The 21,671-nt window shown below is 38.5% G+C and overlaps 1 protein-coding gene across 1 annotated transcript in view; it reads right to left on the reverse strand.

Moving 5' to 3' along the window:
* Positions 1–21,671, reverse strand: part of LOC311077824 (complement C3-like) — a 57,872-nt gene that overhangs the window by 29,499 nt on the left and 6,702 nt on the right. Inside the window, exons 8-25 of the mRNA XM_084106454.1 lie at positions 18,125–18,227; positions 17,876–17,996; positions 17,602–17,717; positions 16,792–16,938; positions 16,448–16,651; positions 16,118–16,309; positions 15,891–16,043; positions 15,109–15,238; positions 13,437–13,481; positions 12,889–12,991; positions 9,156–9,244; positions 8,891–9,030; positions 8,385–8,597; positions 8,141–8,201; positions 7,785–7,868; positions 5,568–5,771; positions 5,285–5,360; positions 4,983–5,142 (exon numbers count right to left, since the gene is read on the reverse strand). Of these exons, the coding sequence (XP_083962580.1) occupies positions 4,983–5,142; positions 5,285–5,360; positions 5,568–5,771; positions 7,785–7,868; positions 8,141–8,201; positions 8,385–8,597; positions 8,891–9,030; positions 9,156–9,244; positions 12,889–12,991; positions 13,437–13,481; positions 15,109–15,238; positions 15,891–16,043; positions 16,118–16,309; positions 16,448–16,651; positions 16,792–16,938; positions 17,602–17,717; positions 17,876–17,996; positions 18,125–18,227 (2,341 nt within the window). The remainder of the gene's footprint in view (positions 1–4,982; positions 5,143–5,284; positions 5,361–5,567; positions 5,772–7,784; positions 7,869–8,140; positions 8,202–8,384; positions 8,598–8,890; positions 9,031–9,155; positions 9,245–12,888; positions 12,992–13,436; positions 13,482–15,108; positions 15,239–15,890; positions 16,044–16,117; positions 16,310–16,447; positions 16,652–16,791; positions 16,939–17,601; positions 17,718–17,875; positions 17,997–18,124; positions 18,228–21,671) is intronic.

A 21,671-nucleotide genomic window follows, 5' to 3' on the forward strand; every position in this document is an offset into this window, starting at 1 on the left:
TCAAGAGTCCAACTAAAGCAACCATTGATCGCCATAATGGTAACTTACAATTTGAGATTTTCTCCTTCAGTGATTCTGCTTGTTAACATCAGGTGTCTTCAATAATGTTCAATCATCACTAAATTAATCACTTAATTATCTCATTAACTTCAACACTCTTGAGTGTGGACTCATACACTCCCAGGAGTGTTAATTTAAGACAGGAGTGTTTGCTGTGTACAAAGAGCCGTAGTTAACTGACAAGCTGAGCCATATCGCATTAAATATCGCTGGCGATACGTCCGCGATATTGATGTGATTTGGCTCAGCTTGTCAGTTAACTACGGCTCTTTGTAGTAAATGCCGCTCCATCTGAAAGCAGGTGAAGGCGATTTACTACTAATCAAGGAACCGGCTTTACTGACGAGATGCGCATAACAATATCGCGATTTAAATCGCCCAGCCCTACCAGGCATTCATATAATATTGTTAATCTCACAGTTTCAAACTACAATCCGGCCTCTAGTTCATAAATGCCAGAGGAGAACTGGCCCCTGACTGAGCCTGGGTTCTCCCAAGGTTTTTTTTTTCTCCATTAGGTCACCTGATGGAGTTTTAGGACACCATTAGGTCACTTGATGGAGTTTTTCGGTTCCTTGCCACTGTTGCCTTTGGCTTGCTCAGTTGGGGATATTTTGGGGATATTTAATTTGATTCTATCAATCAATAAATTCCACTAGAAACAAACTTTGTTGTATTATTTTATTTTAATACTGTGAAGCTGCTTTGATACAATCTGTATTGTGAAAAGCGCTATACAAATATACTTGATTTGATTTGATTTGATTTGATAAGTATCTTACGCTCTGGGAAAATCCCTTTTCCGCGAGATATTGAAGCCAAAAAATTATCCTTAATTTTGTATTAATGTAAAACGCATTGCAGCAGCATACAGACAAGACAGCAAGACGGCTCGCGTGCCTATTGGCTGTCCTGCAAAAAAAAAAAAAAAAATATTCACAGTTTATGTAATATGTATATAAAGAGAGAGATGTCAGTCGTTCTCATCTCAGCTAATTAAGTTTTAATGTGACTCCGCCCACGGAGACCGCGCTATACAAACGCAAATGTGAGGCGATCCATACAAACCTGTGAAACGCTCACATCAGCTGGATAAGGCCGGTGACACACTGGATGCGTGGCGTAAGCGTCTCAGCTGCGTGGCGTGTCCGTTTTTATTTCGGCTCCCATGTTAACAGTTTAGAGTTTGCTAGAAATAGAATCGACGCCTATTTTTCACGCGACACGCAAGCGTCTTGGAAGCGTTTCCATGCAAAATTGAATACACAGCAAAAACTCCAGTGTTAAATTAACACTCCTGGGAGTGTATATGAGTCCACACTCAAGAGTGTAAAGTGTTAAAATATGAGTGTTAAATTAACACTCAAGAGTGTTAAAGTTAATGAGATAATTAAGTGATTAATTTAGTGATGATTGATCATTATTGAAGACACCTGATGTTAACTAGCAGAATCACTGAAGAAGAAAATCTCAAATTGTAAGCCACCGTTATGGCGATCAGTGTTTGCTTTAGTTGGGCTATTGACCCTTATATGTTTACTTTAGATTTTGTTTGGCTGTTGTATCTGAGTTATAACTGACAGATGAACAAAGAAAAAAAGTGATCTGATGGTGTTGGTTATATTATGACAATCATCATTTGAACTTGATCACTGAACGCATTAAGATCCTTATTTCTGACTTAGATTTGCGTTGTTGATTACAGCATAACTGTGAATCTGCATAAATATAATACAAAGGATTTCTTAAAAGTTGTTTTGAAAAAAAAAAAATCTTTATTTTAGGCACACACAGACGTCAAGATTCAGTGTATGAATCTCAACAATGGTGACGAGCAGAATATTCAATTAGGAAAAGGAAATTAGTAAGACAATTCAGATCATAATTTATTCATACCGCAATGCATGATGGGAGCCATTAATGAGTTGTGATTGGTGGCAGCCAAATTAAAGTAAACATATAATGGTCAAGAGCCCAACTAAAGCAAACACTGATCACCATAATGGTAACTTACAATTTGAGATTTTCTTCTTCCGTGATTCTGCTTGTTAACATCAGGTGTCTTCAATAATGCTCAATCATCACTAAATTAATCACTTAATTATCTCATTAACTTTAACACTCTTGAGTGTTAATTTAACACTCATATTTTAACACTTTACACTCTTGAGTGTGGACTCATATACACTCCCAGGAGTGTTAATTTAACACTGGAGTTTTTGCTGTGTATTCAATTTTGCATGGAAACGCTTCCAAGACGCTTGCGTGTCGCGTGAAAAATAGACGTCGGTTCTATTTCTAGCAAACTCTAAACTGTTAACATGGGAGCCGAAATAAAAACGAACACGCCACGCAGCTGAGACGCTTACGCCACGCATCCAGTGTGTCACCGGCCTTATCCAGCTGATGTGGGCGTTTCACAGGTTTGTATGGATCGCCTCACATTTGCGTTTGTATAGCGCGGTCTCCGTGGGCGGAGTCACATTAAAACTTAATTAGCTGAGATGAGAACGACTGACATCTCTCTCTTTATATACATATTACATAAACTGTGAATATTTGTTTTTTATAAAAATTACTTCATTTAAAAGAAGAGAATTCAAGCTTCATGCCTGTGTGTCTGTATGCCTGTTTGACTGAGTATTCGCTGAGTTACAGTTCATTTTCGGACGCGTTTCAGAATGGACTTCACTGACGGAGAGTAGGCAGAACTCGCATCATGTTTATTTTTCTTTATTTGGCGAAAAGCACAACACTTTGTTTTTATTATGAGTATACACAAAAAAAATACACACTAAACAGGATCGATTGATGTATAACACAAGCATATAAGATAAAAATTAATATTAGTATTTAGATTTGTTTTTGCACAGATAAGGAAAAAAAACGAGCCGACCTCAGGGGGTTAAAACACAACCAACACCATCAGATCACATTTTCTCTTTGTTCATCTGGCTGTTATAACTCAGGTACAGCAGCCAAACAAAATCTAAAGTCAATGATTTAAGGTCAAGAGCCCAACTAAAACAAACACTGATCACCATAATGGTGACTTAAAATTACGGTTTTCTCCTTCAGTGATTCTGCTCGTTAACATCAGGTGTCTTCAATGTTGGCAATAAAAAAAATGGTTTAAAAAAATGGTTGTAAATTTTACTCATTTTAAATGGTTAACTTTTAAGGAATTAATTTGATTAATTATTACTCAATTCTAATTTGTTAAATTTAATTAATAATATTGCTTGTAATCTGTTGCCACAATTTTATTGATTAGATATAGCGTATTCATTTTTACAGTGTGGTTCTAAAGTGTGCATTTCCTGGATGTGTGTCTATATGATCTTGTCAAAAAATGTTCTGTATGATGGCTTCATAAAATCGTTCAGAGTATCACAGCAGTATTGGCATGCAAAGTTAACAACTAATATTTAACAACTTAATCAGATATTAGAGTTCAGGTGGTATGAATAAATCAGGCCACTACATGATGACATCACTAAAAAATACCTAACATCATCTGATCTGATTTACTCTTGCATTCTTTGCCATGTTTCAGAGACACACAGTTAAAGCAGCCAGAATGCTTACAGATCTATCACAGGCTCAGCTCCCTCCTCCTTTCACTCACTGCTACGAGCCTACATCCCTACCAGAAGCCTACGATCGGTCAATGAGCGACGTCTCGTGGTTCCATCACAGAAAGCCACAAAATCACTTTCCAGAACATTCTCTTTCACAGTTCCATGCTGGTGGAACGCTCTCCACACCCTCATCCGGAATGCAGAATCCCTGACAACATTCAAAAGAAAGCTGAAAACCCATCTCTTCCGTGAGCACTTAACCTCATAAAAAAAAAGAAAAAATTATTTCCTTTTCCTTTAAATCCTCGCTTATCGGGCTTATGCTACACTGATCAATGCCTGAACTTCGTATTTGAGCACTTCTTGCGTTGTTTTTGCCTCTTCACGATGACTCGCTTAATTTAGTCCTAATTTGTCACTTTGGACAAAAGCGTCTGCTAAATGACTAAATGTAAATGTAGAATAAAACTAATGTTAAAAATCCAAGGGTCAAGAGCACAACTAAAGCTAACTTTATTATTTTCAATAAAACAGCAACTTCAACCTCTGTTAATTCTCAATAAGAGCTTTAGTATGAAAGAAATAAAGTCTGGATTGTAATAAGTGAAGATGCTGAGATCCTGAGAGATCTCTTAGTGTTTAATGTTCTGATGGGATTTAAAGTGTTTCTGTATTGTCTGTTTGTGTGTCACCATTGTGTTGAAGAGTAGAGCCTGAGCTTCAGCCCAGGATGAGCAGAGAAACACTGATGATATGTTGTGTGTTGCTTTATTTAACATACAGTATATAAGTATATAATTGCTGATGCAGTGATGTATAGTCACAGCAAATCATGCATGTAGTTCACTGTAAGAGATTCACTTTTTACAGTTAATGTGTTTGTCAGTAAAAATTCTGGAAATATTTGTAAAATAACTGTTTCTGTTAAAAAGTTTAATGAAAATGTCTGTAAAAGACTTTTGCACTTTATTTAAATTAGGATATTTTACTTTCATTTTATGTTTTTTGAATGGCAACCATTGCTGACAGTCATTTGACCGTTTTTACGTTCTTTTTTAAAGTGTTTGATCATAATAATTCAGGAAATAGCTGTAGAATAAGTGTTTTTTCTATAAAACATTCAAGGAAAATTTCTGTTTCAGTTTTTTCCACTTTATTTCAATTAGGATATTTTATGGATTTTGTTTGGCAGCCATAGCTGACAGTTTTTTAAAGATTTTTTTTAGTGAGTATTTCATGTGTTACTACTGACAACCACAGATAAATAAATACCTGGTTCTGGATTATTTCATCATTCTTTTCTGAACACAGGTGAACACAAACCGACCACATTCAACTTACCACCATCTCTCCATGAATTACAGGTGAATCCTCTTTAAAGGAGCCGTCTGCCAGTTGTTTGTGGAGAATCAGCCACTTGAGGGCGCTGCAGAGCACATTTTCCTCTAAAGCAATTAAGTTACAGGCCATGACGAAGACTTTAGCAACATATGCAGTCAGCCTTAAAAACAGACAAACAGAAAGATATAAATAAATCAAATAAAAAACAAGTAATAATGATTTTTTACTATTAAAACAATGTTAAATAATAAAAATGTAAGACGAGCAAAATCAGGCATGAAACGAAACAAAACCGACTTTACCATGTGCTGCTCGGCCTGTTTATCCAGGCAGCGTAAGATCCATCTGATTTACGGTAACTCAGCTGCCGATGATAACCTTCATACAAACAAGATAAAGAAAGAAAATGTATTTATTACATATATTTTCCGCATTTTTCATGAGAGCATCTTTGAGTGTGCTTTTGATTTTATTTCATTTTCTTTAGGGGTGAATTCAGGTTGATTGGGACACATTTTCCTAGTCATCTTAATGGCATAATGTGTCCCAATCAACCTGAACTGACCTTATATTTGTCCTGCTGACCTGTGTTGATATGGTTAATGGCTTCATTACGGCGGTCTATTCCAACAGTGTCCCACTGATTGGTGTTGTCCAGATAATGAGTGGCAGTGACAGGTAGAGTCATTAAGATCATGTTTGCCTCTCCATCAGCACTGGGCTGGACAATAAGGCGACCCATGAAGTCTCCACTGATGGCCTGCTCGACTGTCTGAGAGATCTCTTCACCTGGAAGGAGGAAAGAGCAGGCTGAGAATTCAGTTTTTTATTATCTTTGTCAGGATGGAATATTTATGCAACATTTTGACACTGTTTGGTTTTGTATCTGCACAGTTTCAAATTCTTTAAGTTTAATGCAGGATACACAGCGTTTTTGATAATTTTCCCAAAAATAAAAAAACGTTTTAATTCTAGCTTCATGCATTCTTTTTTATCAACATTTGAATGTGGGTTAGTTTAATAAAAATGCCATATTTTGATCAAAAAGCTAAGAATTATTATTATTTATTTATTTATTTTTTTTGTCAAAGACTACATTCAGATTGTATTCAGTACAATGATCAAAACACAGATGGAGTAGATCGAGTCCATCAACACCCCCCAAAGTCCTGTAGCTCATCCTGGGTTGACATTTCATTCAGTAACATTAGGCAGTTTTGATTTATATGCTGTTTCATGTTGATGATCATATTATTTATTTTAAATATGCACATGATATGAGATTGCATGTTTCTGCATCTTTCTCGCATGTGTTTGGACGACGCCTCTTCGCTCTCTTCCATTGGTGAGAACTGAAGCCGCCAGTGTCCCGATATGGCGCTGACATCTTGGACCTTGAGTCTGCGCAGTAGCGATCTCGGGACCAGACCTGCGCAGTAGTGAGCACTGCAGGAAGTAAAGCCGCGAAATTAACGCCCCGCCCTCACTCTCGCAGAATGCACTCTCCCTGAGTGCACTTTTTAAAAAATTGATTGCAGTACGACAAGAGGCTTTTTAAAATAAAGTAAATACAATCTCCTCAGTCCTCCAAAGATCCGGAAAAAAAATGTCCGTTGGACGTACTGTACGTCCTGTCAATCATAGCTGTCAATCATAGCTGTCAATCATGACGTTACACCACCGCATCACGCAACTAACTAAAAACCAACTTATTTTTGAAACACACACTTGATTTTACACCAGCAAATGAAAGAAACCACCTTTGGAAAAAAGATATTTGAAGTGTAATTTAATTGTTTAGTTGGTCTCACGTCCCGTTGAATAACACGGGGAGGTGGGTTTATGACCTATACTAGGACCAGTCACCGGGGGGCGATCGAGACGTTTTGGCTTCACTTTTCAGGGCTTGTGCTGCACGCTTGGTTTTGATCTGGAGATTCTGTACTCTTTCAGAAGATGTGTAATAGCGCCCCCTACCGTATAACAGTGAAAACATGGAAAGCTGGAAAATTCACCCTTCACAGGGAGTTTGATTGACAGGTGATCTGCTTGAAAACCAGTTTGATGTGTGTGAGCCAGATACGGCCCATTTGACCTTTCCCACTGCCAGAACTGAGCCAAATGTGCCATAGTTGGCCCAGATGAGGCCTGGATATGTACGCTATCTGGGATTCTGCTGCTGCATTTCGCACACACACACACACACACACACACACACACACACTCACACACTCACACACTCACACACTCACACACTCACACACAGACAGACAATAGCACACATATCACGTGAAGATCGCGCATACAGAATCTTTCTGTAGTGCTGTAATGTATTGTAAACTCTGTTCTGTGATTTATCAATAAAATAGCTTAGAAACTAAAAACTGTCCTGCCATATATTTCTTAGTGGAGAGACGCTGCCAGGTAAAATTAATTCACACGCAATGGCACTCACACACTAATGCATTCATTTATATGTAATCTTTATCTATATCTGATTTAGAACGAGCAGAAATCTGTGATAAACATAATAATCCAAAAAGACAAAAGAACTGATAAAAATAAGCTGTTATGTAGGAGCGTCATATGCCAAAGCTGATTTGTTCATCAATGATGTCATCAGCGACTAGTCGACTCGACTTTCATCACATAAATGTCGACTTTAAAAAATATGAAGTCGTTCAAACCCAATTACAAACTAGTCCCAGCATTAAATACTGAGGAACAATCTTCATACAAGTGCTAAGACTCCCGGAGGAGTAGATGGATGTTGCACATTCATGAAAACATATTTTTCCTCACCAGTAATGGAGATGTAGGTGATAGCAGGTGTGTCTGGAACCCGATCAGCTGGTGTTTCAGCTTTAATAACTATAGGTGTTTCCCCTGTTCCATTTGGGATGAGAAACAGAGACAAAGAGGAAGATGGAGGAAGAGTAATGAGTTGGTGAAATTTTGTACACTTTTGGTGAGTAAGAGTAGGAGTAGCTACAAAAGTGTAGGAGTTCATTCTGATCTCTTGATTAACTCGAACTATAATGAAATTTAGAAAAGTGTTTTTTTTATTTTTATAATTGGCTGAAAGTATAATGTGTGTAATGTTGTATAATGGAAGTATAACACAGTAATGTAATTGTAGGGTTCACAGTAAATCTCACCATTCTTAATAGGATTGAGCTCCACGTTTGGTCTGTGTAATGGAGTCAGCACACCCTCAGACTGAGAGAGAGAGAGAGAGAGAGAGAGAGAGAGAGAGAGAGAGAGAGAGAGAGAGAGAGAGAGAAAGAGAGAGAGAGAGAAAGAGAGAGAGAGAGAGATTATCTATTCAAAATATGACAAACATCTATTGATTACATTAATGAATGACCAAATCAAAATTGACAGGAATGCCATCAGACGTACCACCACCTTCAGGGTCTTTCTCACTCCATCAGTGAGGACAGAATCATATGCTGCAGCTTTCACCTCAATGTCATGATGTCCCAGTGTCATGGGAATAATCACATATGAAACCGCTGTGCTGGAGTCTTTGTCAATGTTTACTGTTGTTCTGTATTTGCCTTTCTTACTGGCAGAGCTGCAAACATCTTTTGTCTCCATAAACTCCACACGCACCTGTGAAAATGGGAGTGAGGTATACATCTCTTCAATATGTAGATGATAGTTCATCCAAAGTAAATGCATTTGAATCAAATATGAAATGTATGGACAATATTTTTGTTTAAGTGTACTTTTCTACAGTTTGAATCACAAGCAGAAAAAAAATGAAATGACTCGCAGAATCCATGCTACCATTAGTAAATAATTTTAATCAATCAGAAGGGGTTATTATGATGCACATGGTTTTAATGTATACCATAAAATCATCATCATCAAATACATTTTTAATATCAAATCATATATACCACCTTCTGCTTCCTTGGTGTGTAGTTGTGAATAATGGCCTTGATTTCCAGTTGTTCACCGCGCACAGCTGAATAAGGGATCTTGAGGTCAATGAATAAGCTCTTAAAAACTATAATCTCCTCAGGTTCTGCCACACAGAGGCCTTTGAGGAGGAACACAGACACACAGAAGGGTTTAAAGCAGCAGCTCCTGGATGATGATGATGATGATGATGATGATGATGATGATTTTCAGACCATGTATCCTGTGTTTGCAGCTTCATCTTACCAAGTGTTGGTGACAGACTGACAGCCAAGATCTGCCAGGTAGTAATAGAGTCTTTCAGGAGGATCACTTTATCTCTGACTGGTGCTGGACTGAGATATGAGGAAAATACAACAAAAACTGTTGAAATACTGAATGTAGAATTCTAATGGTTGTTTATTGTCAGACTCACACACACACACACACACACACACACACAGGGCCCTATCTTGCACCAAGCGCAATTGACTTTGTACACCGACGCATGTCTCATTCCTATTTTGCACCCGACGCACAGCGGATTTTTCCCTCCACAGACACACTTAGGTAAATTAGGGAATGAACTTGCGCTCCCGGGGGCGGTTCAGCGAAAAGAGGAGGAGTGTTCCTGCGCAAACGTTCTCTGGTGCTATTTTGCAGTTTCCGAAAACAATTCCGCCACAGACCAGGAAAAACCTAGTCTACACAGCAAAAACTCCAGTGTTAAATTAACACTCCTGGGAGTGTATATGAGTCCACACTCAAGAGTGTAAAGTGTTAAAATATGAGTGTTAAATTAACACTCAAGAGTGTTGAAGTTAATGAGATAATTAAGTGATTAATTTAGTGATGATTGAGCATTATTGAAGACACCTGATGTTAACAAGCAGAATTACTGAAGGAGAAAATCACAAATTGTAAGCCACCGTTATGGCGATCAGTGTTTGCTTTAGTTGGGCTCTTGACCCTTATATGTTTACTTTAATTTTGTTTGTCTGCTGTTATTGATTTATAACAGTCAAATGAACAAAGAGACAATGTGATCTGATGGTGTTGGTTATGTTTTGACAATCATGTTGTGATCCGAAAAACGAAACTTATTGAGATAGTTTGGTTTGACTTGTTAATTACAGCAGCTCTGTGATTCTACAGCATATGAGTTTCAGTATTTTTCATATAATCCAAAATATTTAATAAACATTGTTCTGATCAAAAGACTTTCAAATAAATTTATTTAGAAACACAGACATCAATAATCAGCCTGTGAATCTCAACAATGGTGACAATAATAAAGCATGTTGCAGTGGCTGCCACCAATCACAACTCATTAATGGCTCCCATCATGCATTGCGGTATGAATAAATTATGATCTGAATTGTCTTACTAATTTCCTTTTCCTAATTGAATATTCTGCTCGTCACCATTGTTGAGATGCATACACTGAATCTTGACATCTGTGTGTGCCTAAAATAAAGGTTTTTTTTTTCAAAACAACTTTTAAGAAATCCTTTGTATTATATTTATGCAGAATCACAGTTATGCTGTAATCAACAACGCAAATCTAAGTCAGAAATAAGGATCTTAATGAGTTCAGTGATCAAGTTCAAATGATGATTGTCATAATATAAGGGTCAAGAGCCCAACTAAAGCAAACAATGATCACCATAACGGTGGCTTACAATTTGAGATTTTCTTCTTCCGTGATTCTGCTTGTTAACATCAGGTGTCTTCAATGATGATCAATCATCACTCAATTAATCACTTAATTATCTCATTAACTTCAACACTCTTGAGTGTTAATTTAATACTCATATTTTAACACTTTACACTCTTGAGTGTGGACTCATATACACTCCCAGGAGTGTTAATTTAACACTGGAGTTTTTGCTGTGTAAAGTCAGTGACGTGTTATTCAGATGCTATTTTAAGGGCGCATGCTTGGCCATAATGTAGCGTGTGCACAACGCTCATGCACTTTGCTTCTCACATCTACACAGATGCAGCAGTTCACATTTTTGGAACCCATACATAATTACAAGGAAAAACATTCCACATGAGGGAAATCATTGTGGTGTCCATGAAGATGTGAAAAAATAGGCATAAATCTAGCTTACACATTTACCCAAATTATTCAGGATATTATTATATTATATATATTATTATATATAAATATTATTAATTTGGGTGGGTTTCTCCCTTCCCCATACAATGTCACTTTTGTTTTTTACGGCCCTGGCGAGAACGTCAGTCTCCTCGGCTGTGAACCGCTCCTGGCGCGCGCCTGGCAAATCCGATGTTATAATACCAATCCGCCATGAAACAAGTGCGCCTGCTCTTAAAGGGAATGTGAGATGACGCTCTGATTGGTTTATTTCACGTTACGTTTATTTCCCAAACCACACCTATGAGTAATGTAACTTCTTCAGACCAACACATTTTAGATTTGCGTCGGGCGCAAGAGTCATTTATTCCCGCCGGTATAATAGCAACAGCGCCTGAGACCCACCCACATTTCAGACCGTTAAAATAGGGCCCACAATATGCCAGTGTTTCCCCTAGGTTTACAGGTTTGGGGGGGGGGGGGGGGGGGGGGGGGGGGGGGTTAGTTGGGGAAAATTGACAGACACTATCTATCTAACTATCTATCTATCTATCTATCTATCTGTCACATTAATTGGTTGTCTGGGAGGGTAATGCTTTGTAAAAGTTAACATAAAACCCAAGTGTTTAAAAATTCTAACAAATATATTGCTCATTCATTGTTCATTAATGTTAGTTAATACATTTATATGACAAACAAATTTTAAATTGGCTTTTTTTGAGAAGTTTTTATTTCTATGATGCATTTATTGGAGAGAATAATCCTGTCAGACGCAGCACTGCTGTGAACGCGCGTTCACGTTTAAACACAATTTAAACAATGTATTATTCAATGCATTACTTCTATATAATTATATATTAAGTTACTCAAGCAAGTGGTAAAATATTTAACCATGTATTTATATTAAAATCTTTTGCATTTCAATTTTAATACAATAAATCTTGCATGTCACAAAGAACTTGTTTTTCCACCTCCACGAATGTCATTATGTCGCCTTGTTGAGGTAAATTGTAGTTTTCCTTGCTTTGTCTTAGAATGAAAAAAGTAGTATTTAATTAAATAAATTTATGGTATAAATACATACATTTTATTTAATTAATCGCACTTATGGTGAAATAACTACATTTTCAGGTCAATCTGTGTTCATTTTGACCACGAAACATGCGCTGTCACTTTAATTCAGTGTTTGCAGCACAGCAAAAATCATAAACGGCAAAAATAGACTCGGTGCGGAAACGATCGCTGCACTGCTGTATACGCACCGCAACTGGAACGGATCGATCATCGACGGACTGCATCCGCGTGCAGTGTGAAAGCTCTGTAAACATGGGTACGGAAAACAATACTCACCGCATACACACTGCAAACGAAATATGTGTGAAACGGGCATTAGACTTGGAGCAGGAGAGCTACTCCGGCTGCTACTCGCAGTAGAGTGAGTGTTGCCATCTTCAGTTCAGCGACATATTTCCCGCCGCGCGCTCTCTGTCCGCTAGTGCTCATCTGTATTTCATGCAAGTGTTTGTTTGTGTGTGAGTGTGCGCGCTTGCGCACTCATTGGGATAATTGTAAACGCGCAAACACAGACAGAAAAGACATGCCATCGTGGAAATAAGATAAATAACATATTACTTAAGGGCTATTTAGTTTTTGTAATAAAATAAAAACATTTAATCTGGCGCTATAAAGAAAATCAAATCAAATTTACTTGACCTTCAAGGGGGGCGGGGGGAGCCGTTAGGAGGGCGGGGCGCCCCCCTTATATAATGGTAGGGGAAACACTGTATGCCGTCAACAGCTCTTGTCGAATGACATAATGTAAATGACTTGCTACGAGTCACTAGTGGTGTGAACGGGGCTAAACTCACAGCTTTTGTCTAAAAGTCTCCTACTCACCAATTCTCACATAGATCAATCTCTTCCCAAAGCCAACTCTCAGGGAACTGAGTATGTGACATGATCTCATCAGAGTCTGTATAATAGTCATCATCATCATCACCTGTTGTAACAGATAAAAATGTGACAGAATAGACCTAATACAGCAAAAGGACAAACAAGCAAAAGTTTGTAAACAAGTTTGAGTTTTACAAAGTCAAGTAAAAATGTATTAGGGTTCCAAGCCCAGATGGTGCTAGAGCCCTATGCACTGATTTACCAATAATTTATTTTCTGAAAGTTTATTGGGGGAATGCTATACATTTGTGAGAGAATGCAAAAGTATTGTCATAATATGTTTCCTCCCATCTCATATTTTTTTCCCACCATGTCCCTTAACATCATGGCTGGATCATTACTAGCATATTCTGATAATCCTCAAGATTATGTTAACTTTATTCCAATACAGGGTCCGTTCAAGCCACAATGATAGAAAAACAACAGCAGATATGAACTTTAAAAACATGTTTAATCTTTAAAAGGGTCGAATCATAAGAGCAGATTCTCACCCGGTGATCTCCGTCTTCTCTTTGAAAGGATGGGACACTCCGGCACTAGAGGGAATTTAATTAGAATGAAATTAGCATATGGCACTCTAATGTGTGAGAGGGAATTCACTACAATTGAACTTGGTGCAGTGCTTTTCCAGCGCCGATTATACCAACTTAAATTAGTTCACTTTAATCTAAGTTAGCTTGTTTTAATTTCTCATCACATACACTTAATTGGATAGAGTCATATCTATCAGATAGATTTCAATGTGTTAGACTACACAATCACCTATCTAATGATTTAGGTATATCAACTGGTGTTCCGCAAGGATCTATCTTGGGTCCAATGCTTTTTGCTATGTATATAAATGATTTTCATCTTTCATGTCCTGGCACTAATATACAAATGTATGCAGACGATACAGTGATTTATATACATGGTAATAGTCTGACACAAGTTGCAAATTAACTTACGAATTCTATGGTTAATGTGTCAGCATGGCTAAAAGAGAATTGCTTGCAACTAAATGTGTCCAAAACAGTATGTATGTTTTTCTCTAAGTCTAACAGTATTATTAAAGAGCCGGATGTTTACGTGTCAGGGGTGAGGCTGCAGGTAGTGCCACAATATAAATATCTGGGAATACTGATTGATTCTAAACTTACATTTAAAGCTCACGCAAAAAAGGTTTGTAAGCAGGTTAAGTTTAATCTCTATAATTTTAAGCTTACTAGAGATAACATGTCATTAGAAGCAGCTAAGATGTTTATGTACTCTATGGTTATCTCTCACATGACTTTGTTTAACCACTTGGTCTCTGGCGAGTTCAGTGACTCTAAAACCATTAGAGTCCTTATACAAACGTACACTTAAGGTCCTTGATAAGAAATCGGTATATTCTCATCATTGTCCAATACTGAAAAAATATAATTTATTGAGTTGGGAAAACATGATTAAGTATGCAAATGTATGCTTGATGTATAACATTTTTTATGGTTTATCTTCTCCCCCTCTTGGTCAGCTAGTTCGTATTAGAACAACTGATTATCGCTCTACAAGAGGCGCATTAAAACAAGACTATCATACCGCTTAGACGAAGTAAATTTAGTCAATCTGCTTTTTCTGTTAAAGCTGCACAAGAATGGAATACTATTCCAACATCTATAAGAAATCTAGACACATATGCTTTATTTAGGGTTCAATTGAAGAATTGGTTAAGCTCTGTCAACACTAGAATCTTATATCTGCTGGCCATCCTATTATTGTTTGAATTTAGTTGCATTGTTTTTAATTGATCTTTAATTGTTTAAATAGATTTTTTCTTGTATTGTGTAATTATTAAATTTTCTATTATGTATTCTTAATCATATGTCGTTTAGGTTGACTTATAACATCTTGTCCAGGGACTACGGATGAAAAATAGCCCTTGGCTAATTCTGGTACATTTACAGGAATGTTTTTATTAATGTACAATGTCCATGTCAAACTAAATAAAGCAAAAAAAGCACAAAAAAAAACAAAAAAAAAAACAAACATAATAGACACTGGAGACATTCAGGGGCAAATCTGTAAGAAATTATTTTAATTGTATGTTCATGGAAACTGCCCCTCTGGATTGTTTGTAGAGAAATATAAAATAAAATATAATGTTTTTTTTTAATTAAAATTGAAAAAATTACAAATATATACTTGTTCTGGTGTCGGTTCCTCCTGCAGTGTGTGACTCAAACATCAGACCGGCATCAGTGAAAACCCCCATACTGTCCCTTCCACCTCCTGCCGTACAGCCGGTGTCATGCTTCTCTATGACGTCCCAGATCTAAAGGTGCAAAAAGACACCAGTTGCATGCGGTTTAAATCAGAGCGGATTGTGCCATCCCAGCTAACAGACTTTTGTTATAAGTATATTCCCCAAATATTCAGTGTTGGTTCTGGGAACATGAAAAATGTCCAGTTTTCTTGACGTTAGAGGAACGTGTTTTAAAAGGTATAATGTTCCTCAAACTTTCAACTTAATTTTGATTTAAAATGCAACATTATAGGAACTTTGATTTAAAGAACATAAAAATGTCAATTTTCCTTAATGTTACTAAAATGTTATTTAAACGTTAGTGTGATGTTCCTGAAACATTCTTTCAATCATCTTTCGAAAGAGTAATAAGAACACAAACACAACTTTATTCAGACACAGCCTTAGATGAACTGAAGATAAAAGACATTAACTCTCTGAAGATCTGATTAAACAACTCCACAATCAGAATTACCAGCTTCACTTATTACTAACCAGACTGACTTTATTTCTGTCAGACGTCTACAAAAGATCTTATTGAGAATTAACAGAGGTTTAGATGTTGATGTCACCATCATGGAGATCAGTGTTTGCTTTAGTTGGGCTCTTGACCCTTGACTTTCATTAAGTTTGTGCTTTATCAGAACTGATTATGCCATGCCATCTGAAGAAGGTCCTTCACCTGAGTCTGAGTGAGTCTGTTCTTGTTAAGGACATGCACAGCCTTTTCAACCACCACCAGCCCAACTCTAGCTCCAGGATCTCCAGTTATCTGCAGCTTGACCTCATCTCTTGTGCCAAAGGTATTCATCTTGTTCTTCACCTTAAGCTTGAGCTGTTAAAACGAGAGACACTGAATCAGATCTAGTTGATTAGCATGTCAACCATTTCTTGTGATGGTTGACCCACCGTTCCCATGCATGTGTCCTTCACGTCGACCCAGACTGAATCAGACACCACCTCAGACGAGCCCACATGATAATAAGCCACAAAGCGGAAGGACGGCACCATGTCTCTGGTTACGGTTAGAGTCAGAGTCACTAGAGGTTGTCCTCTCCTCTTAAACCTGTCTGCTTTAACAATCTGACCTTTACTTAAGATCTGAAAATGAGACAGATGAGTTAACAGTATTTATGATATAGGTATGGTTTCAAATACAAGCTTTGGTAGTTAATCAAATATTGATATAATAAATACATTTGTGGTGCAGCTTTATTTAGAAATAACCATAATCTTTACCATGTATGTGTAATCTTGATCTTTGACTCCTGGACTTTGTCCTGTGTTGAGATTGACTGTCATTTGATCACCGATCTGAAGCTCTGCAGCACAAATGTCGATGTGCAGGTAATTCTTGGAGTCTCCTTTGGGAATGTAAGCGTGAGCCGTCATCGTCTTCACTGCCTGCTGTTCATCTGTTAATTGTGGATCTTTGGTCTTTGCCTGAAAAGAACAAATACACTGTTTTCTGATGTGCTGTATAGAATATACTCCATTGCTTGTTCAACATATGTTAACTGATCTATTTTCCACCAGTTCTTCAGTGAAAGTGACTGAACATTAGTTGAGTTTGCAGGTCTTACAGTGATCTGCAGTGTAGAAGATCCTCCTGGAGTGTTGACGGTAACCTTTGCAATGCCATTGGCTCTTGTTTGACCTCTGACCCCTCCAGGATTGACCTCCACTTCCACATTTTCAGCAGGAGTCTGGTCAGGATTTGTTACGTAAACCTTTTAAATACATTGCAGATATGCTCACTGAATATAAACCCAACAGATCACTCAGATCATTAGGATCATATCAGCTAGAAATACCAAGGGTTCACTCTAAGCATGGCGAATCTGCTTTTAGCTATTATGCCAGCCGCAGCTGGAACCAGCTTCCAGAGGAGATCAGATGTGCTCCTACAATAGTCACATTCAAATCCAGACTCAAAACACATCTGTTTAGCTATGCATTTACTGAATGAGCACTGTGCCACTGTTTCGTCCGACTGTTTGTACTGTACTGTATTTTATTTCTATTTTTCTAAACCGTTTTTAATTATTCTTATTTCTTTTTATTATTTTAATTTCTTCTATGTAAAGCACTTTGAATTGCCATTGTGTACGAAATGTGCTATATAAATAAACTTGCCTTGCCTTGCCTTGCCTTTTAAAGAACCCAGAGCAAAAATAAATAAATAATATATTTATGAAATTGTTCCTGCAACCCTTCAGGTTTGCAACTTTCTAGTATGGATAGGCAATATGGCAAAATATATCTTTATTTCTATATCTATATAAATATATAAATGCCACAAAAGAAAAAAAAAAAGACTTTGCAAATTTTGTTTCATGCAGACTTTGTCATATCGCACACCCCTACTTTCTAATGTTTATCTATGTTTATACCGAGACACTGAAGGGCATCCCAGGTTTGAAGAATTGTGGTGTTCTTTTGAAGTGGATGGTGTACGGTGACGTCACAATCTGAATGCCTCTCCTTTCTGCTTCCACCATTTCACTGCCTGAAACACACACACACAAACACACACACACACACACAAACACACACACACACACACACACACACACAAACACACGCACACGCACAGGATTAGCCTCTCATATACATTCACACACAGGCATGTAAACATACAGATGTACAGTATCTGTTGAGTCTTACCACTTTCTGTTAAAAGACTGGCTGAAACATAGATTGATCGTCCAACCAGCTGCTTAATGTCTGGAAAGGTCTTAGTGATCATCTCCCTGCTCAGTTCTGCTGTACCTTCTCCTTCCCTAATCTATTCATATGAGAAAGACAACAGCAGTCAACAAGACAAGATAAAAATGTATTTAATGTTTAAAGTCATCCTTTAGGTGAAGAGAAATGAGATTGATCCCAGCTTGTAAACGGTTTAATGTCTCTCACCTGAACTTTTTGAAGAGAAGAAGGAATACTTGTTTTCTTCTCACCGTCCATCACACCAAACTCCACAAACGCATTTCCTTCCACCTTCTGTCCAAACAGGTACCTATAAAAGCACATACAATTTCTGCTGTAAAAACTGAACGTGACGCCGACTGTCCCTGATCCACATTCAGTTTCATTACATAGAAAAAAAGCAGCTTGAATGTTTGACTAACTACCTTCTTTTCTTTCTCCACAGTCATACAGGTTTTGAATGACATGAGGGTGTGTAATTTAAATTTTTGGACTATTTCAAACTATTCAATTAAGGAGCTCTTTTCCTGTTCTGACAAACAGAATATATGTTTGCTTGCTGGTGTCACCCAGAGGGTTTTAAAGTCAAAGAGTGACAAATTAAAAGTGCTATAATAGTCAAGAGCAATGAGCGATTTTTTCCTTTCCTTTTTTTGTTGGATTAAAGGGTTATTTCACCTAAAAATGATCATTCTGTCATTAATTACTCATCCTCATGTCATTTCAAACCCATTAGACTTTCGTTCATCTTCGGAGCAAATGAAGATCTTTTTGATGAAATCTGAGATTTCTGTCCCTCCATTGACAGCTACGCACCTTACACTTTGACGCTTTAATAAATTCATAAAGAGACCATAAAACTAATCCATATTGAGTGATTTAGTCCAAGTTTTCTGAAGAGACATGATCACTTTCTATGAACAGACATAATTTAGGCTTTTATTCACATATAAACATTCATCAACACACATCAGTTGTGGTAAACAGAAGCTCAAGCATGTTTGCTTGACGTGTGAGAACCAATGAGGTTCATTCTCGTGTTACGCATCACGTTTGAGCTTCTGCAAGAACCAATTAGGTTCATTCTCGTGTTACGCAGCACGTTTGAGCTTCAGCAAGAACCAATGAGGTTCATTCTCGTGTTACGCAGCACGTTTGAGCTTCAGCAAGAACCAATGAGGTTCATTCTCGAGTTACGCAGCACGTTTGAGCTTCAGCAAGAACCAATGAGGTTCATTCTCGTGTTACGCAGCACGTTTGAGCTTCAGCAAGAACCAATGAGGTTCATTCTCGTGTTACGCAGCACGTTTGAGCTTCTGCAAGAACCAATGAGGTTCATTCTCGTGTTACGCAGCACGTTTGAGCTTCAGCAAGAACCAATGAGGTTCATTCTCGTGTTACGCAGCACGTTTGAGCTTCTGCAAGAACCAGTGAGGTTCATTCTCGTGTTACGCAGCACGTTTGAGCTTCAGCAAGAACCAATGAGGTTCATTCTCGTGTTACGCAGCACGTTTGAGCTTCTGCAAGAACCAATGAGGTTCATTCTCGTGTTACGCAGCACGTTTGAGCTTCTGCAAGAACCAATGAGGTTCATTCTCGTGTTACGCAGCACGTTTGAGCTTCAGCAAGAACCAATGAGGTTCATTCTCGTGTTACGCATCACGTTTGAGCTTCTGCAAGAACCAATGAGGTTCATTCTCGTGTTACGCAGCACGTTTGAGCTTCAGCAAGAACCAATGAGGTTCATTCTCGTGTTACGCATCACGTTTGAGCTTCTGCAAGAACCAATGAGGTTCATTCTCGTGTTACGCAGCACGTTTGAGCTTCAGCAAGAACCAATGAGGTTCATTCTCGTGTTACGCAGCACGTTTGAGCTTCTGCAAGAACCAATGAGGTTCATTCTCGTGTTACGCAGCACGTTTGAGCTTCAGCAAGAACCAATGAGGTTCATTCTCGTGTTACGCAGCACGTTTGAGCTTCTGCAAGAACCAATGAGGTTCATTCTCGTGTTACGCAGCACGTTTGAGCTTCAGCAAGAACCAATGAGGTTCATTCTCGTGTTACGCAGCACGTTTGAGCTTCAGCAAGAACCAATGAGGTTCATTCTCGTGTTACGCAGCACGTTTGAGCTTCAGCAAGAACCAATGAGGTTCATTCTCGTGTTACGCAGCACGTTTGAGCTTCAGCAAGAACCAATGAGGTTCATTCTCGTGTTACGCAGCACGTTTGAGCTTCTGCAAGAACCAATGAGGTTCATTCTCGTGTTACGCAGCACGTTTGAGCTTCAGCAAGAACCAATGAGGTTCATTCTCGTGTTACGCAGCACGTTTGAGCTTCTGCAAGAACCAGTGAGGTTCATTCTCGTGTTACGCAGCACGTTTGAGCTTCAGCAAGAACCAATGAGGTTCATTCTCGTGTTACGCAGCACTTTTGAGCTTCAGCAAGAACCAATGAGGTTCATTCTCGTGTTACGCAGCACGTTTGAGCTTCTGCAAGAACCAATGAGGTTCATTCTCGTGTTACGCAGCACGTTTGAGCTTCAGCAAGAACCAATGAGGTTCATTCTCGTGTTACGCAGCACGTTTGAGCTTCTGCAAGAACCAGTGAGGTTCATTCTCGTGTTACGCAGCACGTTTGAGCTTCTGCAAGAACCAGTGAGGTTCATTCTCGTGTTACGCAGCACGTTTGAGCTTCAGCAAGAACCAATGAGGTTCATTCTCGTGTTACGCAGCACGTTTGAGCTTCTTCAAGAACCAATGAGGTTCATTCTCGTGTTACGCAGCACATTTGAGCTTCAGCAAGAACCAATGAGGTTCATTCTCATGTGTTACGCAGCACGTTTGAGCTTCAGCAAGAACCAATGAGGTTCATTCTCGTGTTACGCAGCACTTTTGAGCTTCAGCAAGAACCAATGAGGTTCATTCTCGTGTTACGCAGCACGTTTGAGCTTCTGCAAGAACCAATGAGGTTCATTCTCGTGTTACGCAGCACATTTGAGCTTCAGCAAGAACCAATGAGGTTCATTCTCATGTGTTACGCAGCACGTTTGAGCTTCAGCAAGAACCAATGAGGTTCATTCTCGTGTTACGCAGCACTTTTGAGCTTCAGCAAGAACCAATGAGGTTCATTCTCGTGTTTCGCAGCACGTTTGAGCTTCAGCAAGAACCAATGAGGTTCATTCTCGTGTTACGCAGCACTTTTGAGCTTCAGCAAGAACCAATGAGGTTCATTCTCGAGTTACGCAGCACGTTTGAGCTTCAGCAAGAACCAATGAGGTTCATTCTCGTGTTACGCAGCAAGTTTGAGCTTCTGCAAGAACCAATGAGGTTCATTCTCGTGTTACGCAGCACGTTTGAGCTTCAGCAAGAACCAATGAGGTTCATTCTCGTGTTACGCAGCACTTTTGAGCTTCAGCAAGAACCAATGAGGTTCATTCTCGTGTTACGCAGCACGTTTGAGCTTCTGCAAGAACCAATGAGGTTCATTCTCGTGTTACGCAGCACATTTGAGCTTCAGCAAGAACCAATGAGGTTCATTCTCATGTGTTACGCAGCACGTTTGAGCTTCAGCAAGAACCAATGAGGTTCATTCTCGTGTTACGCAGCACTTTTGAGCTTCAGCAAGAACCAATGAGGTTCATTCTCGTGTTTCGCAGCACATTTGAGCTTCAGCAAGAACCAATGAGGTTCATTCTCATGTGTTACGCAGCACGTTTGAGCTTCAGCAAGAACCAATGAGGTTCATTCTCGTGTTA

Source organism: Abramis brama (genome assembly GCF_963993115.1).
Source record: "Abramis brama genome assembly, chromosome: 2".
Classification (NCBI taxonomy): Eukaryota; Metazoa; Chordata; class Actinopteri; order Cypriniformes; family Leuciscidae; genus Abramis; species Abramis brama.